This window comes from Ruditapes philippinarum, unplaced genomic scaffold (genome assembly GCF_026571515.1).
Source record: "Ruditapes philippinarum isolate M1 unplaced genomic scaffold, ASM2657151v2 ctg1158_1_1_1_1, whole genome shotgun sequence".
In the NCBI taxonomy this organism is placed as follows: Eukaryota; Metazoa; Mollusca; class Bivalvia; order Venerida; family Veneridae; genus Ruditapes; species Ruditapes philippinarum.
The window spans coordinates 107245-131721 of record NW_026862469.1 but is presented as its reverse complement, the minus strand read 5'-3'; the positions used below and the strand labels follow the sequence as shown (position 1 = coordinate 131721).

General features: G+C 33.0%; 1 protein-coding gene across 1 annotated transcript in view; it reads right to left on the bottom strand.

The window, feature by feature from the left end:
* LOC132719180 (probable C-mannosyltransferase DPY19L3) overlaps positions 1 to 16185 on the bottom strand; it is a 64512-nt gene extending 48327 nt beyond the window's left edge. Inside the window, exons 1-3 of the mRNA XM_060702929.1 lie at positions 16033 to 16185; positions 14991 to 15105; positions 13379 to 13531 (exon numbers count right to left, since the gene is read on the bottom strand). Coding sequence (XP_060558912.1) covers positions 13379 to 13531; positions 14991 to 15071 — 234 coding nt within the window. The 5' untranslated portion in view covers positions 15072 to 15105; positions 16033 to 16185. The remainder of the gene's footprint in view (positions 1 to 13378; positions 13532 to 14990; positions 15106 to 16032) is intronic.
* Between the last annotated feature and the right edge of the window lie 8292 nt (positions 16186 to 24477).

Sequence of the window (24477 nt, the reverse complement as noted above, 5' to 3'; positions counted from 1 at the left end):
GGCAGAAGACAGGCAGATCATGACAGAAGACAGGCAGATCATGACAGAAGACAGGCAGATCATGACAGAAGACAGGCAGATCATGACAGAAGACAGGCAGATCATGACAGCAGACGTACAGGCAGATCATGGCAGAAGACGTACAGGCAGATCATGGCAGAAAACAAGTCATGACAGCAGACAGGCAGATCATGGCAAAAGGCAGATCATGACAGAAGACAGGCAGATCATGGCAGAAGACAGGCAGATCATGGCAGAAGACAGGCAGATCATGACAGCAGATAGGCAGATCATGGCTGAAGGCAGATCATGACAGAAGACAAGTCATGACAGCAGACAGGCAGATCATGGCAGCAGACAAGTCATGACAGCAGATAGGCAGATCATGGCAAAAGGCAGATCATGACAGAAGACAAATCATAGCAGCAGAAAGGCAGATCATCGCAGAAGACGTTCAAGCAGATCATGGCAGAAAACAAGTCATGACAGCAGACATGCAGATCATGGCAAAAAGGCAGATCATTGCAGAAGACAAATCATGACAGCAGAAAGACAGATCATGGCAGGAGACGTTCAAGCAGATCATAGCAGAAAACAAGTCATGACAGCAGATAGGCAGATCATGACAGCAGACAGGCAGATCATTGCAGAAGACAAATCATAACAGCAGACAGGTCGATCATGGCAGAAGACAGGCAGATCATGGCAGAAGACAGGCAGATCATGGCAGAAGACAAGTCATGACAGCAGATAGGCAGATCATGGCTGAAGGCAGATCATGACAGAAGACAAGTCATGACAGCAGACAGGCAGATCATGGCAGCAGACAAGTCATGACAGCAGAAAGGCAGATCATGGCAAAAGGCAGATCATGACAGAAGACAAATCATAGCAGCAGAAAGGCAGATCATCGCAGAAGACGTTCAAGCAGATCATGGCAGAAAACAAGTCATGACAGCAGACATGCAGATCATGGCAAAAAGGCAGATCATTGCAGAAGACAAATCATGACAGCAGAAAGACAGATCATGGCAGGAGACGTTCAAGCAGATCATAGCAGAAAACAAGTCATGACAGCAGATAGGCAGATCATGACAGCAGACAGGCAGATCATTGCAGAAGACAAATCATAACAGCAGACAGGCAGTTCTTGGCAGAAGATGTACAGGCAGATCATGGCAGAAAACAAATCATGACATCAGACAGGCATATCATGGCAGAAGACAGGCAGATAATAGAAGAAAACATTTCAATGCAGCAGACAACCCATGTTCATGCAATATTTCATTATATCATATGACTGCAGCAGATGGCCATATCATGGAATATTTCAATATATCACATGTCATATAGTCTGTTTTAATGTGATATAACCATTATGTATTAAAAAAGAGATCTTTGAGTAGCATCATGTTCCACTTTTGTCAGTGCTGTATAGAATTAAAAGGGGGCATATTATTTTGCATAACTAACTGGTAGAAAAATATCTGTCCTTGGAAGTATTTAAAAAATATGATGTTTTTTCAAGTAAATTACGAAAATATGAGAGTAGTTTTGAAAAATGAGATAATAAGGCAAAAATGACTTTAAAGATTACAGGGTATCTGCTCTGTTGAAATGCATTTCAGTTTTTAAAGCGAACAAGCAAAAAAGTGGATTTTGAGAAATTAACCTGAAAAGAAAAGAATCACCAAGGAAAAAAAATTCTAAAGAAGCTTAAGCAAATAAGGGGCATAATTTTGTAAAATATAATTTCATGATTATCTGCCATTGTCCTGGTTTAGATAATGGACTAGTGTACCAAGTTTGAAGTGAATAGCTTTGATTGTTTCTGAGAAAATTGGCCTTGACCTATTACCTATTAAAGGTTCTAGTGAACTTGACCTTTGACTTTTTGACATGAAATGGGTGTGGCAAGTAGAACTCACCAAGTTGCATTCACATACCAAGTTCCAATATGATAGCATTGTAAGTATTTAATTAAGTTTATAACCATGAACGAAAACTAAATGACCAAAAAGGTTAACAAATGCCACCACTGCCACCGCTGATTGGGTCACGAAAAGTATCTTAACTTTCATTAAAATGCTTTTATTTATGTTTTCTGGCTTTTACTTATCATGTAATAAGTAAAACTCTTATATTTATTGTTACTTCATTTAAAATAACATTGACATTAACTTTGACAGGAAAATTTTATTCATGTAATACAAAAGTGAGTAATATCAAATAATATCAAATTTGGATCCTTTATACAGGTATATCAAGTGTCTGAAATAAATCTTCCTCACTTTTTAAATACCAGAAAATAATCTGTTACCTGATAAAGAATAATATGATGCTAAGCTCCATTAAGTTCTATAGATTTCCTGCCATTAAAAATATCATAAACAATCAGCCATGTCTACAAATCATGTTTAAAAATGCCATCTTGCTTTGTTTAAAATATCCTTTAATGATTTACTGACATATTTTTCAGATTTTTTTTCAGACTTCAATCAGATCAAATTTCAAGACTGAACTTTAGTACGATGATAAACTGAATTCTCATGAGAAATTTTCCTTTCATTGTTGAAGAGTTTCCATCAAATTAATGATGATACTAGAATCAAAATAAACATATTATCATATTTATCTTCACATGCCATAAATGCTTTGATTTAAATCAATGACAATAACATTTATGCAAAATGTTCTCATCTGCACTTTAATGCAAGGGCAAAGTATTTCAAACATTAGTCTACAATTAACTTTCTTTACAAAAAAAGTATTGTCTTGACCTTGACATTCACTATCAGCTGTGATCTTGACATTCATTACAATTGTGACCTTGATATTTAGTCAGATTGTGACCTTGACATTCACTTTCAGCTGTGACCTTGACCTTTAGTATCAAAATCAATGGCAGATTGTGACCTTGACATTCACTAACAGCAGTGAATAATTACCTTGGCTGTAGTTATAATAGGCTGTTGACTTGCTGCTTTGGGCTCAAAACCCACAAAAGGCTTAGCTTGTTTCTTTCAAATGAAAAGGTTAGTGGTTCAATTCCGGTGCATATTTGCGATTTGTTTATGAAGCTTTTCCTTTTAAAATCCATGATAAAAATCTTGTTTCTTTTTTCTTTTCACATTACCATGGTAACCACAGTTATATATGGAATCAAATTATCAAACTCAACTATGGCTTCAAGCAACCAACACTTCACTGACTACCAGTAATCAAACAATTAAAATTGATCAAAGAAAGAAGATACAATGTTTACATATTTAGTAATCTTATCCCTTTTTAATTCATCTAAAAGCATTTCAAATGTATGATCATTTTTCAGCAAGATAAAATTACATGCCAATAATTACACATTATAATCATGTATTAGTTGTTTTCTGAGGTTTCTTCTCAACTATCTCTATGTTATATCTTATAATCCCGTATGAAACATATCTTAAAGGCCCATTATACTTCAGAAAATGCTTTTATTTTTATTTCTCAATGTTTTTATTTTTGGTATACTTTTATAGTTTCAATCAAAAGTCTGAGGCATCTTCATCATCTATTGATTTTGGCAATTAGTACATTCATAGTGATTAAGTATCTTGTATGGAAGTCAAAATACTTAACTTTGTTTACATTTTGCTACTTTAATAAACTATTTCACATTTACTGCTATAAGCATCTTAACAGACACTAAAACCATCATTTAAACGTTAAAGAATTCATGTTTGTTCTTTCTAAAGAGGTTAAAAAATATATTTATTTCTGAGGCATAATGTGCCTTTAATCTTATAATTTAACAAAATGCAATGATGTGTCTTCACTATCAACTCCAATGAGGTTTTATGATATGATGCAACTGGAAGATTTTAATATTATTTTATGTAGATGTATACCAATAAGTTGAGTGCAAAAATTCAAATCATTTCCTCACTTTTTTCCAGAATAATCTTTTTTTTTCAAATTGCAAAAATGTCCTTTTTAACAGTTTTTAACTCAAATGTAAGGCTATTTATCAATCCTGCAAAATTTTGATATTCAATTTAATTTTGTGTGTATTTCTGTATTATTAATTTTTCATCTTTTACCAGTCGGTCTAAGTAAGATTTTCATTTTTTTTTTTTTTTCCATCATTAAAGTTTATTTCTCTATTATTTGTTTTTCATCTTGTACAATTTTAAATGCCCAGCTGGTCTATGTAAGAATTTTAAATTTTATTTTTCAAGGCTTTTGAACCTCATGGGTCTCATTTACCGTAAATCATGATGAAATATTTATCAAGTTTCATCAAAACTGCTGAATGAATCTGTCTTACACATTCACATAGACATTTCCTTTGATAGTATAATTTTAAATTAATTGCATAATAAAATATTACATTCACAGGATTCATTCTGATAAGCAAAACCCACAAAAATGTGCATTATTTCACCATAAATCAAAACATTTGATTCAGCTAAGCAAAAATTAATAAAGTCCGACTGCAAATAACAGGTAATTAATTAATACTTTTAAAGTGTAAAGTTTTCAATTCCCATCAGGCCCATTTCAAGCCAAACATTTGAAACAATCTATAATTATACAGTTGAATCAATCATTTTCTCTGTAATCCTTTATATCACATATTCCTGGCAAAAAATACCATTTTCCCATTAATATCATTTATAAACATGTAAATTATATTTCACACACAAATTTCATAGATGTTTTATTCTTAATGCAAACTATCACAATTATTGAAACACATAATAAATCTGTAGGGCTAAGAATATTGTAAAGTGAGTAAAATTCACGGAGATTTAAATTTCATCTTTTTTTTCTCTTTAAAGTGGATTGGTCTGCCATGGGTATATTCTCAATAAGTATTTAAAATATTGATTAAAACAATATAGAAATGTATCACTTGAATATTCTTATCAAAATTTTCTGGAAAACAAAATGATAATAGTGCATTAAAGTGATTTAAATTTGGCAAATGTCCATGCCTTATGTGCCTTTTGGCACGAAGAGAATTAAGTTTAAGGTGAGGAAAGTGATTTAATGAAACATTTATATGATGAATAAAAATAGTCTGTTCCTGAACAATTAATTATCTGCTATTTATAGATATGTCATATCAGACCATATACCTCACACTTCTTAACAGCATCCAAATACAATGATTTTGTGGTTTGTTTTCTTGTACGATACTAAATTCTATCATCTTAATTATTTATGAATTTTATCATCAAAATTATATATGGTATGACAGATATTCGATTATTGACCAATTCACTTTAAATTTAACTCTTATAAACACTAGCAATGAATAATCTACTATTTTTCTGCTTATCTAATGAAATCAGTATAGAGCCAGGTCAGCATGTATAGTGGTGCAATGTTCCAGATCGCTCACTGATTAAACCTTTAGTCTGCAGAATTCCTGTGCACAGTTTCCATTTTTGGGACTGGCCATTATGACTATCCATTATCAATTTTGGGGATATCATGATAAAAATTTGAAAGATGGTCAGCAAACAGTATAGAGACTGGTTAGAATGCTGGGCTCGGCACTACACTGGTGGTAAAGGCTAATCACCTCCGGTTCAACCATGGTAAGGGCTCATTTATTTGTATGCTTGAAAATATAATTATACACCAATGGAAACCATTTAAAACAAAATTGGTTAAGTCTTGAAGTGCACTGCTTTAAAGCTATAGGCCATGAAAATCACAAATTACTGTAAGACCATATAATTCTCTTTCTCTATAAATAGATTACCTCTGACATGATCTATAAATAGATTACCTTTCACACGATTTTATAGATTTACAGCACCGACCAAAAAAAAAACCAACAATGTGACAGGATGCAAGGAGTTTATTAAAATTTCTAATAAACACAGATATATAATTCCTCCATTGTTTAACTTCAAGCATGATCGAGATATGTCACATGCCTACATAAACGTTTCAGACAGTGACAAATTTTACATCATAAAATTCTTGTTCGGTGTTAATTATTACATAAATAAAACCGTAATTATTAAATCACCATGAAGATTTTAATTAGTGTAAAATATATTCAATCTGTAATAAAATAAACTTGGAATTATTAATTGATCTAAAATTATGAAGATTGATGAAGATTGATGATTAAGCAGAAATTACTATAGAACATGTACATGTATTGCTTTTTACCCTGTCCGCACTACAATATCTTAAATGGACTTGTCCATCTTTCAATCTGGACAAACCATTTATCATTTTAAGAATTTAAAAAAACTAGAAATGTGTCCATAGGACACGGATGCCCCCACACGCCACTGTTCTGTCAATCTTATGACTCTAGGTCAAATATTTTTTGGACAACATGTGCCACAAATTGAAAACTAAAAATCAACAAAGGGCCATAATTCTGTTAAATTTGGTTGCAGCAAAAATTCCTTCCTTTACTACCATCTACACATTAAGGTTGTTCATCCCTGGAAGTTTAAGCAAAATCTGCCATCCGGTTTAAGAGGAGTTGCGTTCACAAAATTTCTACATAGTATATAGTGAAAAAATCAACAAAGGGCCATAATTCTGTTAAATTTGGTCGTAGCAAAAATTCCTTCCTTTACTACCATCAACACATTAAGGTTGTTCATCCCTGGAAGTTTAAGCAAAATCTGCCATTCGGTTTAAGAGGAGTCGAGTTCACAAAATTTCTACATAGTATATAGTGAAAAAATCAACAAAGGGCCATAATTCTGTTAAATTTGGTTGCAGCAAAAATTCCTTCCTTTACTACCATCTACACATTGAGGTTGTTCATCCCTGGAAGTTTAAGCAAAATCTGCCATCCGGTTTAAGAGGAGTTGTGTTCACAAAATTTCTACATAGTATATAGTGAAAAAATCAACAAAGGGCCATAATTCTGTTAAATTTGGTCGCAGCAAAAATTCCTTCCTTAAATACCATCTACACATTAAGGTTGTTCATCCCTGGAAGTTTAAGCAAAATCTGCCATTCAGTTTAAGAGGATTTGAGTTCAAAAAATTTCTACATAGTATATAGTGAAAAAATCAACAAAGGGCCATAATTCTGTTAAATTTGGTCGCAGCAAAAATTCCTTCCTTTACTGCCATCTACACATTAAGGTTGTTCATCCCTGGAAGTTTAAGCAAAATCTGCCATCCGGTTTAGGAGGAGTTGCGTTCACAAGATTTCGGGACGTACGGACAGACGGACGGACGGACGGACACTCAGACGGACAAGTGCAACGCTATATGCTCCCACTCAGTGGGGGCATAAAAATTACAGATTGAATAGCAAACAGTGCAGACCATGATAAGATGGTTACCAGTAAATAGATCATTCAATTCCAACTGAAATAACTTATGTCTTAGGTCACAGCTTTCTGCTTCACAATAAAGTTTGACATTTTACTTCTGGAACACACAATATTGCTGCTAAATAATTGTACAATCCTCAAAAAAGTCCTTTCAATATCTATAGAGGACTAACCAAATCAATTTATACAAAAATTGACAGAGGCCCCGAGTTTAAAGGAACCAACAGACCATATATGATAAGCGATGGTCATCCATCTGATATTGCAAAAAGGTGTATTAAGATTGGTTCCAAATTTTTAGCCCCAGCAAACCAACATAGAAGCTAACTAAACTTGAAAGAGTTAGGTGATATTCATCAAATGGTGACAACTATTTTAGCGCAAGCAGTAAATAATCTTAGTTAATTAATTAACTCATGAATGCTGCATTTTTAGCTTTATTGGTCAATTTATTTCTGCAAACTTGATAGGGAATTCACTGTCAGGTTGATTTAGACAAAGTTATGTGATGACCTATTTATTGTTTCATTAAAAGAAGGTAATCTATTTTTAGCAACTGCAGCCCCTAAAATCAGTCTCACTAATTCTCAACTACAATAATTTTGATGAAGACTTTCTGAGGGTGCTTTAGACCAACTTTAATGATGATCCCTCCATTTATTTCTAAAGCTGGTGGCCCCACAAATCACTTTTGGTTCCAGCACGTTAAGGTTTAAAGTGTATATAAAGATGCAGTGACAATCTACCCACTCGGCTAATGCAGACTAAAATCAGCCATGCCATCTGAACAATTGGTCTGAACTGTGTTCACTATTCAGTCAGTATATATTTTGCTATTTTCCTTAAAAATGATAGATAGATTTAAAATATTTAGCATAGTAATGGTTAAACATAACAATTTATCAAACTTGTAATAAGTATAAAAAGACAATTTGTATTAAATAAATGTGTTTATAATTGAAATTTGTTGTAGCTAATTTATCAGTTTTGTCATTAATTGGTGACTACTATCTATAACCCCAGATGTAGTGCATTTAAATTGATAATTACATAAATAACTTATAGCAATGAGTAAGTAAAATACAATTAAGATAATTTAAACAATTTTGACTTGACATACTCAAGTTTGTTGACTAATTAATAATAGTTCCTGTGTCTTACATGATCTGAAACCTGAAATTAATCAAGCCCATGACAGGAATGGCAAAATTACTGAGCCAATGACAATGAAAAAATTGAAACCTTGAACTATTTCTCTTTTTGCACTTTGACAAGCAGAAATGGAGGTTGACTGTGGGGCGTTTATTACAGGTTTGGGTGGACTTAAGATTTCAACATCACCTCTCCAAGATAAAACAGCAATTATTAGATGTATTTTAAATAAATTGAAAATTTTGCACATAGTTTCATGCTAAATAATAACAGTAAGAAACAGAAATGTACAGAACATCTTAAACTATTCATCAAAATTTAGAGATCATCACAAATAATTAGCAGCATTTTTTGTGTGTTTTTTCACTTTAAGCCATGTCACCAGATTCCCTTTTTACACTTTTAGCATGCCAGTGTTTTTTTCTCACTTTAAGCATGCCAATGCTTTTTTTTTCTAACTTTAAGCATGCTAGTAATGTGAGGGGGAAATTTTGAAACATAGAAAAAACAGTCCATCTTTGTGACCATTATCGTTTCAAATTACAAAAGCATTGAAATGTCCCCCTCTTTCAATAAATTGTATATCAATTTTTTTTCCAGACTGATTGCTTTTTGTTGTTTTTTTTTCTTTAGAAATAGGGAAAAAACATATATACTGTTACATATACACCTAGTTACCTTTGTTAACTCTCAAACTCTCAAAGGACACCATTCTCAAATCAAATGACAAAGCAATACAATATACATTGTATTGGGACTGGTGGAGATTTTCTTTCAGAGGAAAGGGGAATGAGACTAAATTTTAGTCCTTCAAAAGCACTGTATGCTTTAAACATTCATTCTTCAACCAATGCAAGAAATTTTATACCAGCAAGTTTCAGAATGACAAATTATTGACATATATATAAACTAACATAAAAAACAGATTTTTTCCTTAAAAAATGCTTATATCGCACCCCTTGTATCACAAAATAAAATGGTTTAAAAAAACAACATAAATACTTTCAAGAGAATGTAATATCCCATTGTCAGACAGGGAAAAATATCGTCTTGGTAAATTAGTCTGAAATAATTGCATTGCTTAAGATTACAAGTTATTTAAAGCCGGCAAAAGACTGGTGATCAATGGTCTTTTTCTCTGATTCTTATCTCGGCAGACGGGTAATTTTTCAAAATCAGGGATACTTGCAGACTTGATATAAATGAAGGAGAAAATAATAAGGCTTGTTTTACATCAAGAGTTCTACACTAATCAGTCAACTTTATTAACGATGCAAGAATAATGTCAGTAAAATAATGTTAGTTACTGTCGAACACAGACACAAAATAGTTCACTGTCACACTTTGTAAAGTATTCTCTTGCATTAAAAGCATAATTTACTTTATCACAAACCGTGCCGATTTTGCGACTCCGTATTGCATGACCGTGCATATATTTTGATGTCACATCATTTACGTTATACAAACATAGTGTAAAGATGCGCTAAATGTTAGCGTTACACTATAGGCGCGTCAATGAAAAATGATTCTTTTGCACTTTAAACAGTGTTTATTTTAGGTGTGTGATAAATAGAATACTAAATTAGTGTAGGTTATTACTGAATTTATTTTTCTCGTTGAATAAGATAATATTTTGCTCGCCAGAGGCTCGCATAATATAATTTTATTTAACTTGTTCAATACTGAATTTATTGAACAAGTTGACTACACTTATTTAATATCCTTTCTTTATTAAATAACTATTTATAAACTTATACTTTGTAACGCACTTTGAGCGCTGCTAGTGCTTGCAGCTTCCCCTTAAAACAAGAGCCCAGTTTGAGCCGGGTGATGCTCCCCAAATAGGTTTTGGACACAGGAAAGTACACCTCTTGTAGTTTCAGAGCTATGTCCTTGGAAAATGTTCAAAGTGCAATAATTCCAAAATAAGGCAAGGCAGAGTAACTGTTCTTTGCACTGCACTTCTAATTAATGTGATCTATCAACCTACAACATTTCTTGTTGATAACTCTTGACAAAGTTCAAAATGTAAAAATGAACAAAGGGCAATAACTACAAAATCTGGCAAGGAGGAGTTCAAGTTCTTGTGCGCTGCACATCTACCGATTAAGATCTATTTACCTACAAAGTTTCATGTTGATATCTCTTATACTTTTAGAGTTATGTCCCGGACAAGATTTTTCTAAAAGGAGAGATAATTAAACAAGAGCTGTCACAGGAGACAGCGAAGCTCGACTAATAAAATGCTGGACGCAGTAAGGAGGACAAAACTATGAAAGAAAAATCAATTATGTATAATTAAGTATTAAGTTATAGTAAAAATATAACATTTGTTAACATAAATTCCAAGAGCAAGGGGAATAATTCTAGAAATAGTCATGCAAGAGTTATGGACCTTGCCACACAACATTTGTGTAATGATAAGAAATATATATTTGAAGTTTGAAGTAGATATCTTAAAAAATAAAGAAGTTATTATATTTCTTAAAGAAAATCCTAAGTTCAAAGGGAGATAAATCTGTAAATATTGCTTCAAGAGTTATGAACATTGTCACATAAAATGTAAATGATTATAAGGAATAAGTATTTGAAGTTTGAGGTAGATACCTTTAAAAATAAAAAAGTTAAAATAAAAAATAACATTTTTCTAGTAAATAAATCTAAGTTTATGGGGAGATAATTCTTGCGATATTGGTGCTAGAGTTATGAACCTTGTCACATAAGATGTGGATGATGATAACGTAAATATATTTGAAGTATGAAGTTGATCCCTTTAGAAATAAATAAGTTACAGTAAAAAATAATATTTTGTATGGAAAATTCTAAGTTCAAAGGGAGATAAATCTAAAAATATTGGTGCTAGAGTTATGAACATTGTCACATAAGATGGGGATGATGATAATGTAAATATATTTGAAGTATGAGGTTGATCCCTTAAGAAATAAAGAAGAAACAGTAAGAAATAGTATTTTTTGAGGAAAATTCTAAGTTCAAGGGGAGATAAATCTGAAAATATTGGTGCTAGAGTTATGACCCTTGTCACATAAGATGGGGATGATGATAAGGTACATATATTTGAAGTATGAGGTTGATCCCTTTAGAAATAAAGAAGTATCAGTAAAAAATAGTATCTTTTAAGAAAAATTCTAAGTTCAAGGGGAGATAAATCTGAAAATATTGGTGCTAGAGTTATGAACCTTGTCACATAAGATGTGGTTGATGATAAGGAACATATATTTGAAGTTTGAAGTTGATACCTTAAGAAATGACAAAGTTATAGTGAAAAATATTTTACTGCACCAAAACTTTAATCTAAAATCTGGACGCGGACGCCGACGCGGACGCCGACACCGGGGCGAGTAGGACAGCTCTCCATATACTTCGTATAGTCGAGCTAAAAACCAGGCAAAATAGAGTTATGGTTCTTTGACAATGCACTCCCCATCAATGCCCTCTACCACTGTATGAAGTTTAAACAAATTATCTCCAAGGGTTTTCAAGTTATATTTCTGACAAAGTTCAAAGTGTTAAAATTAACAAAGGGCAATAACTCCAAAATTTGGCAAAAAAGAGTTATGGTTCTTGTGCACTGCACATCTACCCATTGAGATCTATTTACCTACAAAGTTTCATGTTGATATCTCTTATACTTTTAGAATTATATCCCGGAAAAGATTTTTTTAAAAGGGGTGATAATTCAAAAACCGGGCAAAATAGAGTTATGGTTCTTTGGCACTGCACTCCCCATCAATGCCCTCTACCACTGTATGAAGTGTAAACAAATTATCTCCAAGGGTTTTCAAGTTATGCTCCGGACAAGACAAAGGACTGACAGACAGACGTACTCACAAAATGGTACTTTTGTGATCTTTTTGGCCATTTTAAGTCACACATGGCTTATAAAAAGACACACAAGTAAAAACGGAATGAATAGGATCAAACAGAATTTATTGTTACCCATTGTTCTCCAAGTCACACAAGTACCTCTGGGTTCGTACGGAAGGACGGACAAGGTGGTGACTATATGCTCTCCCTTCGGGAGTAAAGTTTCTTGCTCAAGGAAATAAGTGTAAAGTTTCTTTCTCAAGGGGCAACCTGTTGTTTCCTAAGACAAGAAACATTAGACTCATTGCTTTTGTACTGGTTAGTTCCAACAGATTTGAGAGTATGTGTATAAGCTTATAGCTTCCAACACAATCAAACTAAAATAAATTCGTAACTAGAATTCCGCAAGTCAGATGTGTCGCTTTGTCAACAGTATAGCTGTCAATTAGGCATTTTCTTCTTAAATTGTAACAATGTTATGCCAGGATTAATAAAACAGTTCTATTATCAAAAACAAAAATACTATGGAAAAGTTTTACACTGACAGATCAAATGGAGGACTCTGTGATAGATTTTTAAGCAGGATTCAACCCACAGTGATTTTGAAGTCAACAACTTTAACCACTTGGTCAATGACCTCACAATAGCTAGAGTTAAAGTAGTGAGAAGTCCACATTAACTACATTCAAAAATTACCATTAAAACTTTAAGATGTATCTAAATAAATATTGACCATTTAACACCCTACATGATTTTTTCCAACCTTTAACCACTATAATACACTTATTGTAGTTGTTCATATCACAGCACTATCATATTCATGCTGGAATTACAGCACATAACTAAACATTAGACTGTCAGGGGTGATTCATAATAATAAATAACCTTTGCTAACATTTTAATACCAGACGAGATGCCAAGTAACATGACATCAAGAAGGCTGACATGCCCACAATATTTCTCCTGAATTTTAATTAATTTTGATAAAACTTAAACAATGTGCAGAGTTGCAGACGACTTTTTCAGTAGACGACATCTGGCCGAGCATGCAAAGTCCCATCACCGTCGCAGAAGCAAAATGACAATATTTACCTTTATATTGGAGAACCACATCCAGTTCTCATGTATTGTAGACATATAGACAGCATGTGTATATCCCAAAGCTATCATAGCCGCTATCCCTATAATAACATTGACAACTGTCACAATATCTTCTCCATTCCCTTCAACAGTTCTCTCCCCTTTCTGAAAGAAAAACCAACTTTTAGTACATGTATACTGAAAATCAACAAGATTGATCTACCATTGCTCAAATAAACATTATTGAATCTGTGTTGTATGATGAGCTTTAGACCTAACATGGTACATTAACAGTTTTATTTCCCTAGAACGGAGTAATCTCTGTATATATTGCACTTTAAAAGTAACATTTATCATAATCTTACTAAGTGGTAACCCAAATGAGTTTCCATTAGTGTCTATAGATTGACACTAAACCTATATCACACATACCAGACTATCCATTGGTAATCACCACTAACCTATGCTATAAATATAGAGCCACTCCAGCCAGCAAATCCATGCACTGAGACTAGATGTTTTCTTAATTTAGGTATTCTGTCTTCAAGTCAGAATATTTGCAATGGACAGTGTCAAATTCATGTAAGAAAGGCAAAGTCCATCACATAAATTCAACTGAGAAAAGGTTTTCTGTTACATGTCAAATGAATGATGAATCCTGGTCTGAAGAATTATAATTGCAATACATCAGGTTATATGTAAAGTATGTATGACAAATGTGCTATACCTAAAGGAGTTTATGTTATGGATGGGCTTTTGCGTTTAACATCACTTAGAAACTGTAAAGGTTAAAGACATATAGCTACTTTCCAGCTTTACTAGTGTGTGAAGACCTTAGAAGCTCCTCAATGTTTTTTCTTCAGACAGAAGCTGGCACCTTAGAAGTAGAATAACTGACATTTATATAACATAAGCTTCTATACATATTAGAATACAATGTCCCTTTCAGGATTCGTACTCACAACTGTGAGGGGCAAGTGATTCTAATTCAGCAATAATAACCACTCAGCCTTCAATGTCTAAAATGTATCATACAATACAGCACGAATAAAGTCATCATTCCTGATGTTTGCAATTCAATAATGCCACATTCATCACTTGTAATATGGGCTATCTAAAACTTCTACAGTATGTATGTTTCCCACAGGTGCCATTACATGCATTACTTCAGGCACAAGCTGGCACCTCAGCATTAACAACTTTTAACATCCCTTACAGGTTCTAAACCCACAGCAGTAAGGGGTGGGTGATTTGAATTCAACGACATTAAGCATTCTGCCACAGAAGCCCCATAACCATAGTATAGTCATCATTTTCAATGTTGGCAATCAGGGCTTTTTTCCTTCTATAGTAGGGGCCGTTATAGGGCTGCTTCCCAAAAGAAAAATTCTTCAAAATCATGCAGTTTTCCCCAAAAATTGAATTTACATCATGTTTTTTCTTCCCCTTTTGGAAATACTATGTAATTTTTCCCCAAAATTAAGGACTGGGCTGCTTCCCCAACCTGTGAAAAAAAGCCCAGGCAATGCAACAACCCGTTGCCATAGTAACCATTTGTAATGTTGGCGATTGCACACCATCTTAGTCATCACTTGAAATAATGGTTTTATTAATACATGTTTACCTGAATAGAAGAATGATGATCTGCTGCTTTCTTTTTCCGAGCAGTTGACTTCCTGGATCTCAACTCTGTTGACTCTGTCATATTTCAGTTGAAGATAATGCGTTAATCTTCAAACCTAAAACAGTACAAAATTATGTAGTTTTAAAAATGACTTGCTTATTCCTATAAGGCATAAACAGAATAGCTATCTTATTAATAAATATAATGTTTCACTGTGACATCCATCTCAAATGGAATCAGTAAAATATTTACATTGTTGAGTAGCGCCAGAAAGACCCTGGTAGCGCTATTAAATTATCTGGATTACTTACAGGGATATTACTCTAGCAATTGCTCCAAAAATCAGACTTGTTATCTACCCTGATGTTCTATTCATGGTCACAAAAAAAGCTGGGAAAATTTGGGAATTTGTCATAAACAGGCTAATTGTAAAAATAACGATAATTTAGTTTGCAAAAAGAAAAATTTCAAAAAAAGGATTGTCATTACATTTCCAAAAACTTGAATGTAATGTCTTTACAAACACTGTAGAAAAAAATGCCATCAAAAAAACAATAGTGTTGAAAAAGGTTGACAGTTGTCTGAATTTTTTATTCCCTTACAACTTGAGGGTTGTACATATTGAGACCCCATCCGGATTCCTGGTTAATCAATACTTTTGAACAATGTACTCCAATTTACTGTTGACTTTTAATGAAATGAAAAGAAAATTGTCAACTAACTTATTGGCTTTTTAATTCTGAGAAACAAAAACATAACTTCATTTTGAATTTACAAAATCAATTGTTGAACAGTGATTTATTCTGCTCTGCATTTTTCATTGATAGACCCACACTAGATGAAAACACTGAACGATAAAATGTTCATCAATCATGAATGACCTACTCATACCGAAGATAAGCATCGTGTAATTGATTCCTACTGTAGCAAGTTCTGTAAATAATAAAAGTTTGCAAATGCAAGTTGGCCTTTGTTATGCTTAGATCTCCAATTAATTTTCATATATTTGTGTTTATTTACAAACATTAAAAACAAAACTTACCGGATCTACACAGATCGTACACGTGTTTGCGTGTGAGAGACCACCTGTCACTACCTTATCTATCTAAAATCTACTTTTGAAATTAGCAGGAAGATAATTTCTCCTTTCATTTTCGAATTAAACTTTTGATAAGAGTGATTTCCCTTTGCTTATAAAATAAGGGAGACTACTCTACTAACACACTGAGCCGCAAGAATCTGCGTTTGCCTCCCTTTACCTTCAGAAGGTATGAAGGGGATATTAGACGCGATAGTGTAAATTTTCGTTAAATTTTTATTTTTTAGCGAACCGCTAAAATAGAGCTCCACTTATTTGTCTGATTCCGTTGCGGATTATAAATTGCATTAGTTTTGAGGTTCTATTTGACATCAGAATAAGGTATAATGCTCTGACAAAAAAAAAGGCATGAAGAGGTCCGCGTGTCATGGTCGTTTTTTGAGGCAGCTATACAGTATAGCTGTTATTGTATATAAAGTGTATGAATTTTCGTAATGAAACGCCATTTTTATGAGCACATCATTAAAATACTGTTTGATTCCGTTGCGGATTAGAAATTGCATTAATTTGTAGGTACTTTTTGACAGCAATATTGAGACCCTATCCTTCAAAAACTGTGGTATATGTCACGGGTCGATTTAGTGTTCATTTTGCCGTGCACTGTTTGTCAATTAGACGCGAGAAAATTTTACTTAATGTCCGCGCATGCGTCAATTGTCGTTCGTTTGCGTTGCGTTTGTTGTCGTCTGCTATTTTAATTATATCGGATGGTTCCGTAGCGTATACGCTTACTCACGGAAATTCACGGATACATCCAAAACAATTTAACTATTTTCGTTATCTTGTGCAATTTTGTAAATTGTTTTTGTATGTTCAGTCGTTTTTGTTTTTTTTCGTTGTATGAAAAAGAAGTGGGAGAAAGTTAATACATTGGTTGCGAACTATCCTAGTCTTTATCCTCTCACGTGCTCACGTGTAGTCCTATAGAATATCAAATAGATTCTAATCACATAAAATTCTATGCGTTTACTGGATAGAATTTTAGATAGGAAAAATAATTTACTATTATTTTCATCAGTGTCTTTCAAATAGAACGGTCTGTGCTCGGACCAATTTTACGAAAAAAGATGTCTCAGCTGAGTCATGTGATAAGGTTATCTACATCATTAGCATAGTGTATCACCGTTAAAAAACAAATAACAAGATAATATTTTAATAAATTTATAAAAAAGAAATACTGTACTGGTAAATAAATACTGGCAACATTACAATATAAGTTTTTTCTTTAAAAAGAAACAATTTTATAAATTTACAATGAAATTGGGAATTTTTCGTTCCCGGTGTCAAGTTAAAAATCTACTGCTTATATTTGAAAATAGGTCCGAGTTTCATAAGCTTTTTTTTTAATTTATGACAAAATATAAATTGATTTTACAGGGGGAAAATGTTATTTGAAAGACCCTGTTTTCATTTTTCATTGAGACGTTGTGGTAACATTCTTTTCATTGAAATAATTCTAATATGCATCGCTTAATTGTTGTATCATTGTATTTTATGTATTTGTAATTAACTTGTATTATAATTATGTAAATAATGTTTTTAGGCTTTTTCCTCATATACATGCATTTAATGTGACTAACCAATGCCAGGAGTTGTAGTTATTATTCTACCCCGTGACATATGTATATTATTTCAAATGGGGACGATACATTTGTCTTACAACTTTCATATAAACGTGATTAATTAAGTGGTGTATGACCTAAACACATTATTAAAAGAATAAACGTCATCCACACTGAGTGACTACGTAAAATGGCTGTTTGAACCAAGCAAAGGGCCTGCCTTCCAAGCCGTCACTTCGTGCTAGGGGCTCACTCATCCTTGCACCCTTCCTCCCTACCTACTTGGTAGGACCGCTCCCCTCGGCTTTAGTTCGGACATCGACACCTGTTCCGCAGAATACCAGTTTCGGTTTTCTTTTTCGCCGTCCAAAGTTCTTCTGGCACTGCCAATGCCCTAAGCCACCTCTACAACGTACTGAGGGGAAAAGAGAAGGAAACAAGACCTGTCGGTAAAACAGCACGCTCGCCTATTCTTAGTGCTTGATAGTAAAAGGGCCTTGGTAATGTTATTTTTTTTAAGTTCACAAAATGGCCATTTTTTCTAATCCATGTTAGAGTGTTATAGGCCTTAGAGAGAGTCCTATTATGCTCTCAAAGAAATGTATAAAAGTTTAACTTGTTCCTAAGCAAGATGTCAATGAAATGTGAAAAAATCTTAGGTGGTACACAAACCAAGTCGAAAAGGGGCATTTTTCTGTCAAAATGTTTGCTATAGTTACCTTCTCCTGTCTACAGGTTGGGGCATGATGGTGAACAAATGTACAAAGTTCCAAAGCCATACATCAATGGACATTGAAAATATTTGAGGTGGTACGCAAACTTTAACGTAAATTCAAAGTCGAAGAAGGGGCAAAATTCTGTCAAAATGCTTGATAGAGTTACCTCCTCTTGTCTACAGGTCAGGGGCATGATGCAAAGTTTCAAAACCATATGTCAATATACATTGAAAATATTTGAGGTGTTACAAAAACTGGTTATGCCGACGCCGACGCTCGGGTGACTGGGATAGTTTGAATAGTCGAGCTAAAAATATAACTAACAAATAATACCCTGGAAGAATGATATGTTTACCAGATAATAAATTTAAAATCACTTAATACTTTATGGTAGGCCTTGCACATACAATCCCATGCGGATGTTCGGCGGCACAGAATTTTATTACATTTTAAATTGTCATTATTTTTCAAATTATTCAATTAATTACATTAGCAGACGATCTGAAAATTGAAACAGATTAGATTTTATAGACCTTTTATCACGTTATCGGCGACATGTACACTATTATGGCTAAACATATTGACCGGAACAGATGACCACTGGAGCGAGGCTCAGCAAGACAACGCCGGTAACTTACGCTTCCGGTTACGCAATTGCACAGCTGGCAATTTCTTCTGCTTTTTAGTCCCCTACCGGTTTACCGGAGGGGACTTTAGGTTTACCCTCCGTCCGTCTGTCCGTCCGTCCGTCTGTCCGTCCGTCCGTCTGTCCGTCTGTCAGTCCGTCAGTCCGTCCGTCCACAAAACTGGATCCCGCGATAACTTGAAAAGTACTGAAAATATTTTTATGAAACTTGGTATATGGATAGATGGCAGTATGGAGATTATGCACGTCTTTTTCTTTTCTTCCTATGTTGAAAATTCTGGTTGCTATGGCAACAAATGGGCTGAAAATATGGCAAATTTTACACATAAACTGGATCCAGTGATAACGCAAAAAGTACTGGAAATATTTTTATGAAACTTGACATATGGGTAGATGGCAGTCTTGAGATAATGCACGTCTTTTTCTTTTCTTCCTATGTTGAAAATTCTGGTTGCTATGGCAACAAATAGGCTGAAAATATGGCAAATTTTACACATAAACTGGATCCAGTGATAACGCAAAAAGTACTGAAAATATTTTTATGAAACTTGACATATGGGTAGATGGCAGTCTTGAGATTATGCACGTCTTTTTCTTTTCTTCCTATGTTGAAAATTCTGGTTGCTATGGCAACACATAGACTGAAAATTTGGCAAATTTTACACATAAACTGAATCCAGTGATAATTCAAAAAGTACTAGAAATATTTTTATGAAACTTGACATATGGATAGATAGCAGTCTTGAGATTATGCATGTCTGTTCTTCCTATTTTGATAAAATATTGGTTGCCTTGGCAACAAATAGGCTTAAAACATGGCAAATATAACAATATTTGTGATTAGTCAAAAAGAGCTGAAAATTTTTATGAAATTGCATCTTTAATTCAAGAGTTATCTCCTCTTTAAGAATTTTGCTTTTAAAATGTTATATTTTGGTAACAGGGATGTTTCAAATATTAACTTTAGAGTGTCCTTCAGTCCGTCTGTCTGTTCATAAAAACTGTTTCCTGTGATCACTTTTAAAGAACTTTTCCAACAAATTTACTTAAAATAGAGAAAACTTGAAACATTAGTGAATGGCCAATGGCCCTTCAGAATGTTGATGGGGTTCTAACCGGTAGGGGACTTATGGATTGCTTGCAATACTATGATAATTGCTTGTTTTTCAAGCTTTGCAAGATTTTAAATGTATGACCCTAATATTAATTAAATTGTTCCTTGCGCCCAACAAAATATTTTTTTTTGTAGATTTTAATTTTGGATTTAGGGTTATTTTTAAAATTTGTTTAAACTGAGACAAAAATATTTTTTCCCGGATTTAAATAATTTCTTACTACATTTAATGGAAACTTAAGTTACCATATTTAAGGAAAAAATATTATTTGGTCACTTATCATTTTTCACTTTTTACACATTGTTTTCAAACGAAACACGCTTGCATCGTGTGTTTGACCAAAATCTCTTGCATGATGTTAGTTTTTAATTCAATAAAAATCCACCAGAAAAAAAACCCCATACTTCTACATTCGTGGTTCGCCAAAAAAAGTCAAAATGTTACAATATCAAGAAATTTATAAGGCCCCTATGGGAACATGGGAGGAAATCCTGAGAAAATGTAATTTAGGATTGCAATATGTCCTCTGTAATGGAACCGCATAAATGAAAATGTTACCCAATACTTTCACTAGGTTTTACAAGTGGTTGCTTTCATGTTTTAATTAACGTTTATAAAGCTATATATCTACTGCAAAATAATATTGTTTTTATTTAAAAAAAAATTCCAAAATGGTTGAATGAAAAAAATATTTTAAGTATATAGCCTTAAAAGCGAATGGTGTGTGCATAGGATCATTCCTAAATTGATAAAACCCTACTTATAATAGCAAAATATTCTAGAACATTTTGTTCTGTTTACATACAATATTCATGTATGTTTATATTCATGTGTGTTAAATATCAAAGACATTCTATGTTACAGCTCTTTGAGCATCGATCATTCGATCATAAGAACATACGAATAATGAAACAATATAATTTTACTGTTAATACATTTTATTTATTTTTTTATCAGATATAGGTTTATATATACCTACCCTCTGAAGAAAAACATACACAAAATTAAGGTCTAGATGGAGGTAGATGGTAGTGTAATGGCGTACGTGTTTTGCTTAATACATGTTATTCATTAACTTGTTAAATTTGCGTGCGTTGAATTCATAAAATTAAAGCAGTGTGTTTCCAGATTTATGCTAATTTTCATCAAAAAAAATGCATAGGAGAATACAAAATTAAAGACAACAGTGGTAAAATGTAAAGCTTTATATACTTTTACCTATACACTCGTCATTTACGATTAGATAGACATAATTTGAGCCATGACATGACAAAACCAACATAATGGGTTTGCGACCAGCATGGGTCCAGACCAGCCTGCGCGATCAGGATCCATGCTGTTCGCTATCAGTGTCTCTACTTGTTATAGGGTTTGTAAGCGAACAGCATGGATCCTGATCAGACTGCGCGGATGCGCAGGCTGGTCTGGATCCATGCTGGTCGCAAACGCATTACGTTGGTTTGTCGTGACACGGCTCATTTCACTTAAAGATATCAAAATTAATTTCATAATCTATTTTTCTTATGAATTATTATAATACGAAGACAAGACTCATCATACTTGTTTCAAACTGACAAACGATACTGTTTAATTTCGCAAATTGACAGTCACAGACATGCATATGTAAATAAGTGATTTTGGTCCCCAACAATAAGTAAGCTCGAAAAACTTATAATGAACTGTAAATCAAAAAAGACAATTTCCCACTAGCAATTTTTTTCTTTGCAAATAAAATCCGCATTTCTAAATAACTTGAAGAAAAAATAACTGACACAAAATTGTATTTGAAAAAAAAAGACTTTGTATGCTTCTTTTATTTTTGGATATGTTTTCATTTGCCAATGTATCTATTTGTATTGTAAAATGTTTAATGCAATAAAGTTATTGAATTGAAAAATGAATTGGGAAAAAAAACGTATAAAAATACAAGGAATGTTTTTGTCCGGCGGGGTTTTACCTTCAACTCTACCAATGCCCGGGCAAATAACCACCCTAGAATTCAGATCAATTTCTCGTTCTAATACTGTGTAATGGGTCATAATATTTTAAAATTAACAAATTGTTTTCCCACCAATACTGACAGGTTGAAACGTTATTGTCTGAGGGAGTCATTTTAGTGACAAATAATAGTAATATTTGTAATGTTGCGCAAATTCTCGCAAGTTTTGAAAGGAACCAGTATTTCACGTGTACTCGAGAAGAAATTTCCCAGTTAGCACTATAGTGAAATGTCCACATTTTAACATTATGCACGACGAACTTTTGTACAGTATTTGAGAAAATGGCTGGAAAGTGTTTTGCATTATATAATGATGGCTAAATTTTTTATTATGATTCATTTATAACTCATTAATCATCATAATTAGTCCGGGTTTGTTAAGAGGCTTTTAGGACTTTAAATTTTTGATAGCATATTTATTGATAATTATTTATTACTTTATTTATCTATAAAATTGAAAATTCGGGATATTTCATTCTTACAGGGGAATTATAATAACAACGCAGATGTTATTTTTTCTCAAAACTATGAAGAAGAAGACCACCATATTAGATATAAGATGATGTTTTTATAATATTATATGACAATATACAGTTCGAATTTCTCAGCTTTTGTTAAAAATCATGTCATTTTTATCACCAGTACGTAAAATATTTAGGATGAATAAAAAACGTTTGCTCAACATCATTTTACATTATTTGACATTATTTAGGAAGAATTCTGTGTTTTCTTGTCGTTAGACAAAGGTCTGTGTCACGTGGGAAAGTCAGCCATGTTTGAGTGACAAACTTTAAAAGTTCGAAATTTTCTAGCAGTCTCGGAACCATATGTCACAGAACATATTCCAGTAAAGACCGACATAGTAACCAATCAAGCGCTGATTGGATTAAAGCACGGTTAATCACCGAACAATGCGTTGTCTGTTGTTATTGACCAGACGGCCGTGGTATAATTGTCGCCAATTAGCGCCCTAATTATTAACCATCATGAGAAAATAATTGATCGGTTTAACTCTACAGATCGGCTCAATCAAAGTTGAGAAATTGCTCAATCTGTTACTAATATCTACATTCTGTGTATCAAAAAAGTAAAGTAAAATAAATAAATAAATATTATTTAAATTGGCATATAATGAAATTATCGAATTTCGTTCAAGATTAAAGAATAAGGAAAATAAATATTTAATTAAAAAAGAGATCAAAATGTAGCTAAGGTTTTTCTCTCATATAATAAAATAAAAAAGGATATACTTATATTGTTATATCTTATTGTATTTATGTGTTTGGCCTAACTATAAGAGATCCTTATTGGAAACATATGTTAAAAAGTTCAATAATTCAAAGCAATAAATTTCCAGAGACATTGATAGCATCTACATCTCTGAAATTTCGAAGTGATTGTCCAAATAACTAAGCAACTCACTTAACGATCTGAAACATTTCTTACCATTGTTTGATCGTATAGCATATACATGTACTATAAATATGCTATTTCCATTTCAGTTTGGTAGAAAAAAAAAAACAGCAACAACAAACAAATGCTATTTGTATAAAGAATTCAAAATTTGTCCTCATCTTCTTCTACTGTTATTGTTATTGCTACTACCAACAATCACTTTTATTAGAAGCCACGTCACAATAGTAAAAGTATGACTGATTAGCATAAAATAAAGAGTGGGTTACAAAATCAAACTTTAAACGTTATTTTCAATACATGGGTTAGTAATGATATTGCCAGTAACTTTTGTTTGCTTGTTTGTTCGTTTTTGAATGATATGTTCATATATATAGGAATAATTGTTGAAAAGTAACTACATACAAGTATGTGATAAAAATGTATGTTTCGGAAAGAAGTGTATCAGAAAGAAAGTGTAAGAGAGCATTCCGACCACTGCAACTGGTTCTTTCACCACCTCACACCATCCTGTATCCTCCTCGTTTAAATCAATTACTTTTTTGCTTGCAAAACACACATTATTTATAAAATATTTACAATAATATTACCCTTTATCATTTAAACAGTAGAATGTATGCACGGTAATTTTGTTTATAAACAACTAAACGTTTGTAAATACTTTACAGATTTTCCTTTTTCGTGTTAAAGGCATATTCTATAACTTTATGTTTTAAGAACATAATTATGCACCAAAGAACGGTGCCCAAGTCCCTTCTTCTGCTGAATCTTTCCTGTTATGCCTAAGGTCTATCTTAATCAAGTTTTGCGGAGTCAGAGAATGAAATAATGTAAAAAGAATCACGGCAGTAATTAAAGCCATGAAAAAATGTATCACTATTTTTTTTATCATTAGAAGATAGCAACAGTTTGTAGAATAATTTGTCTTAAAACTTTT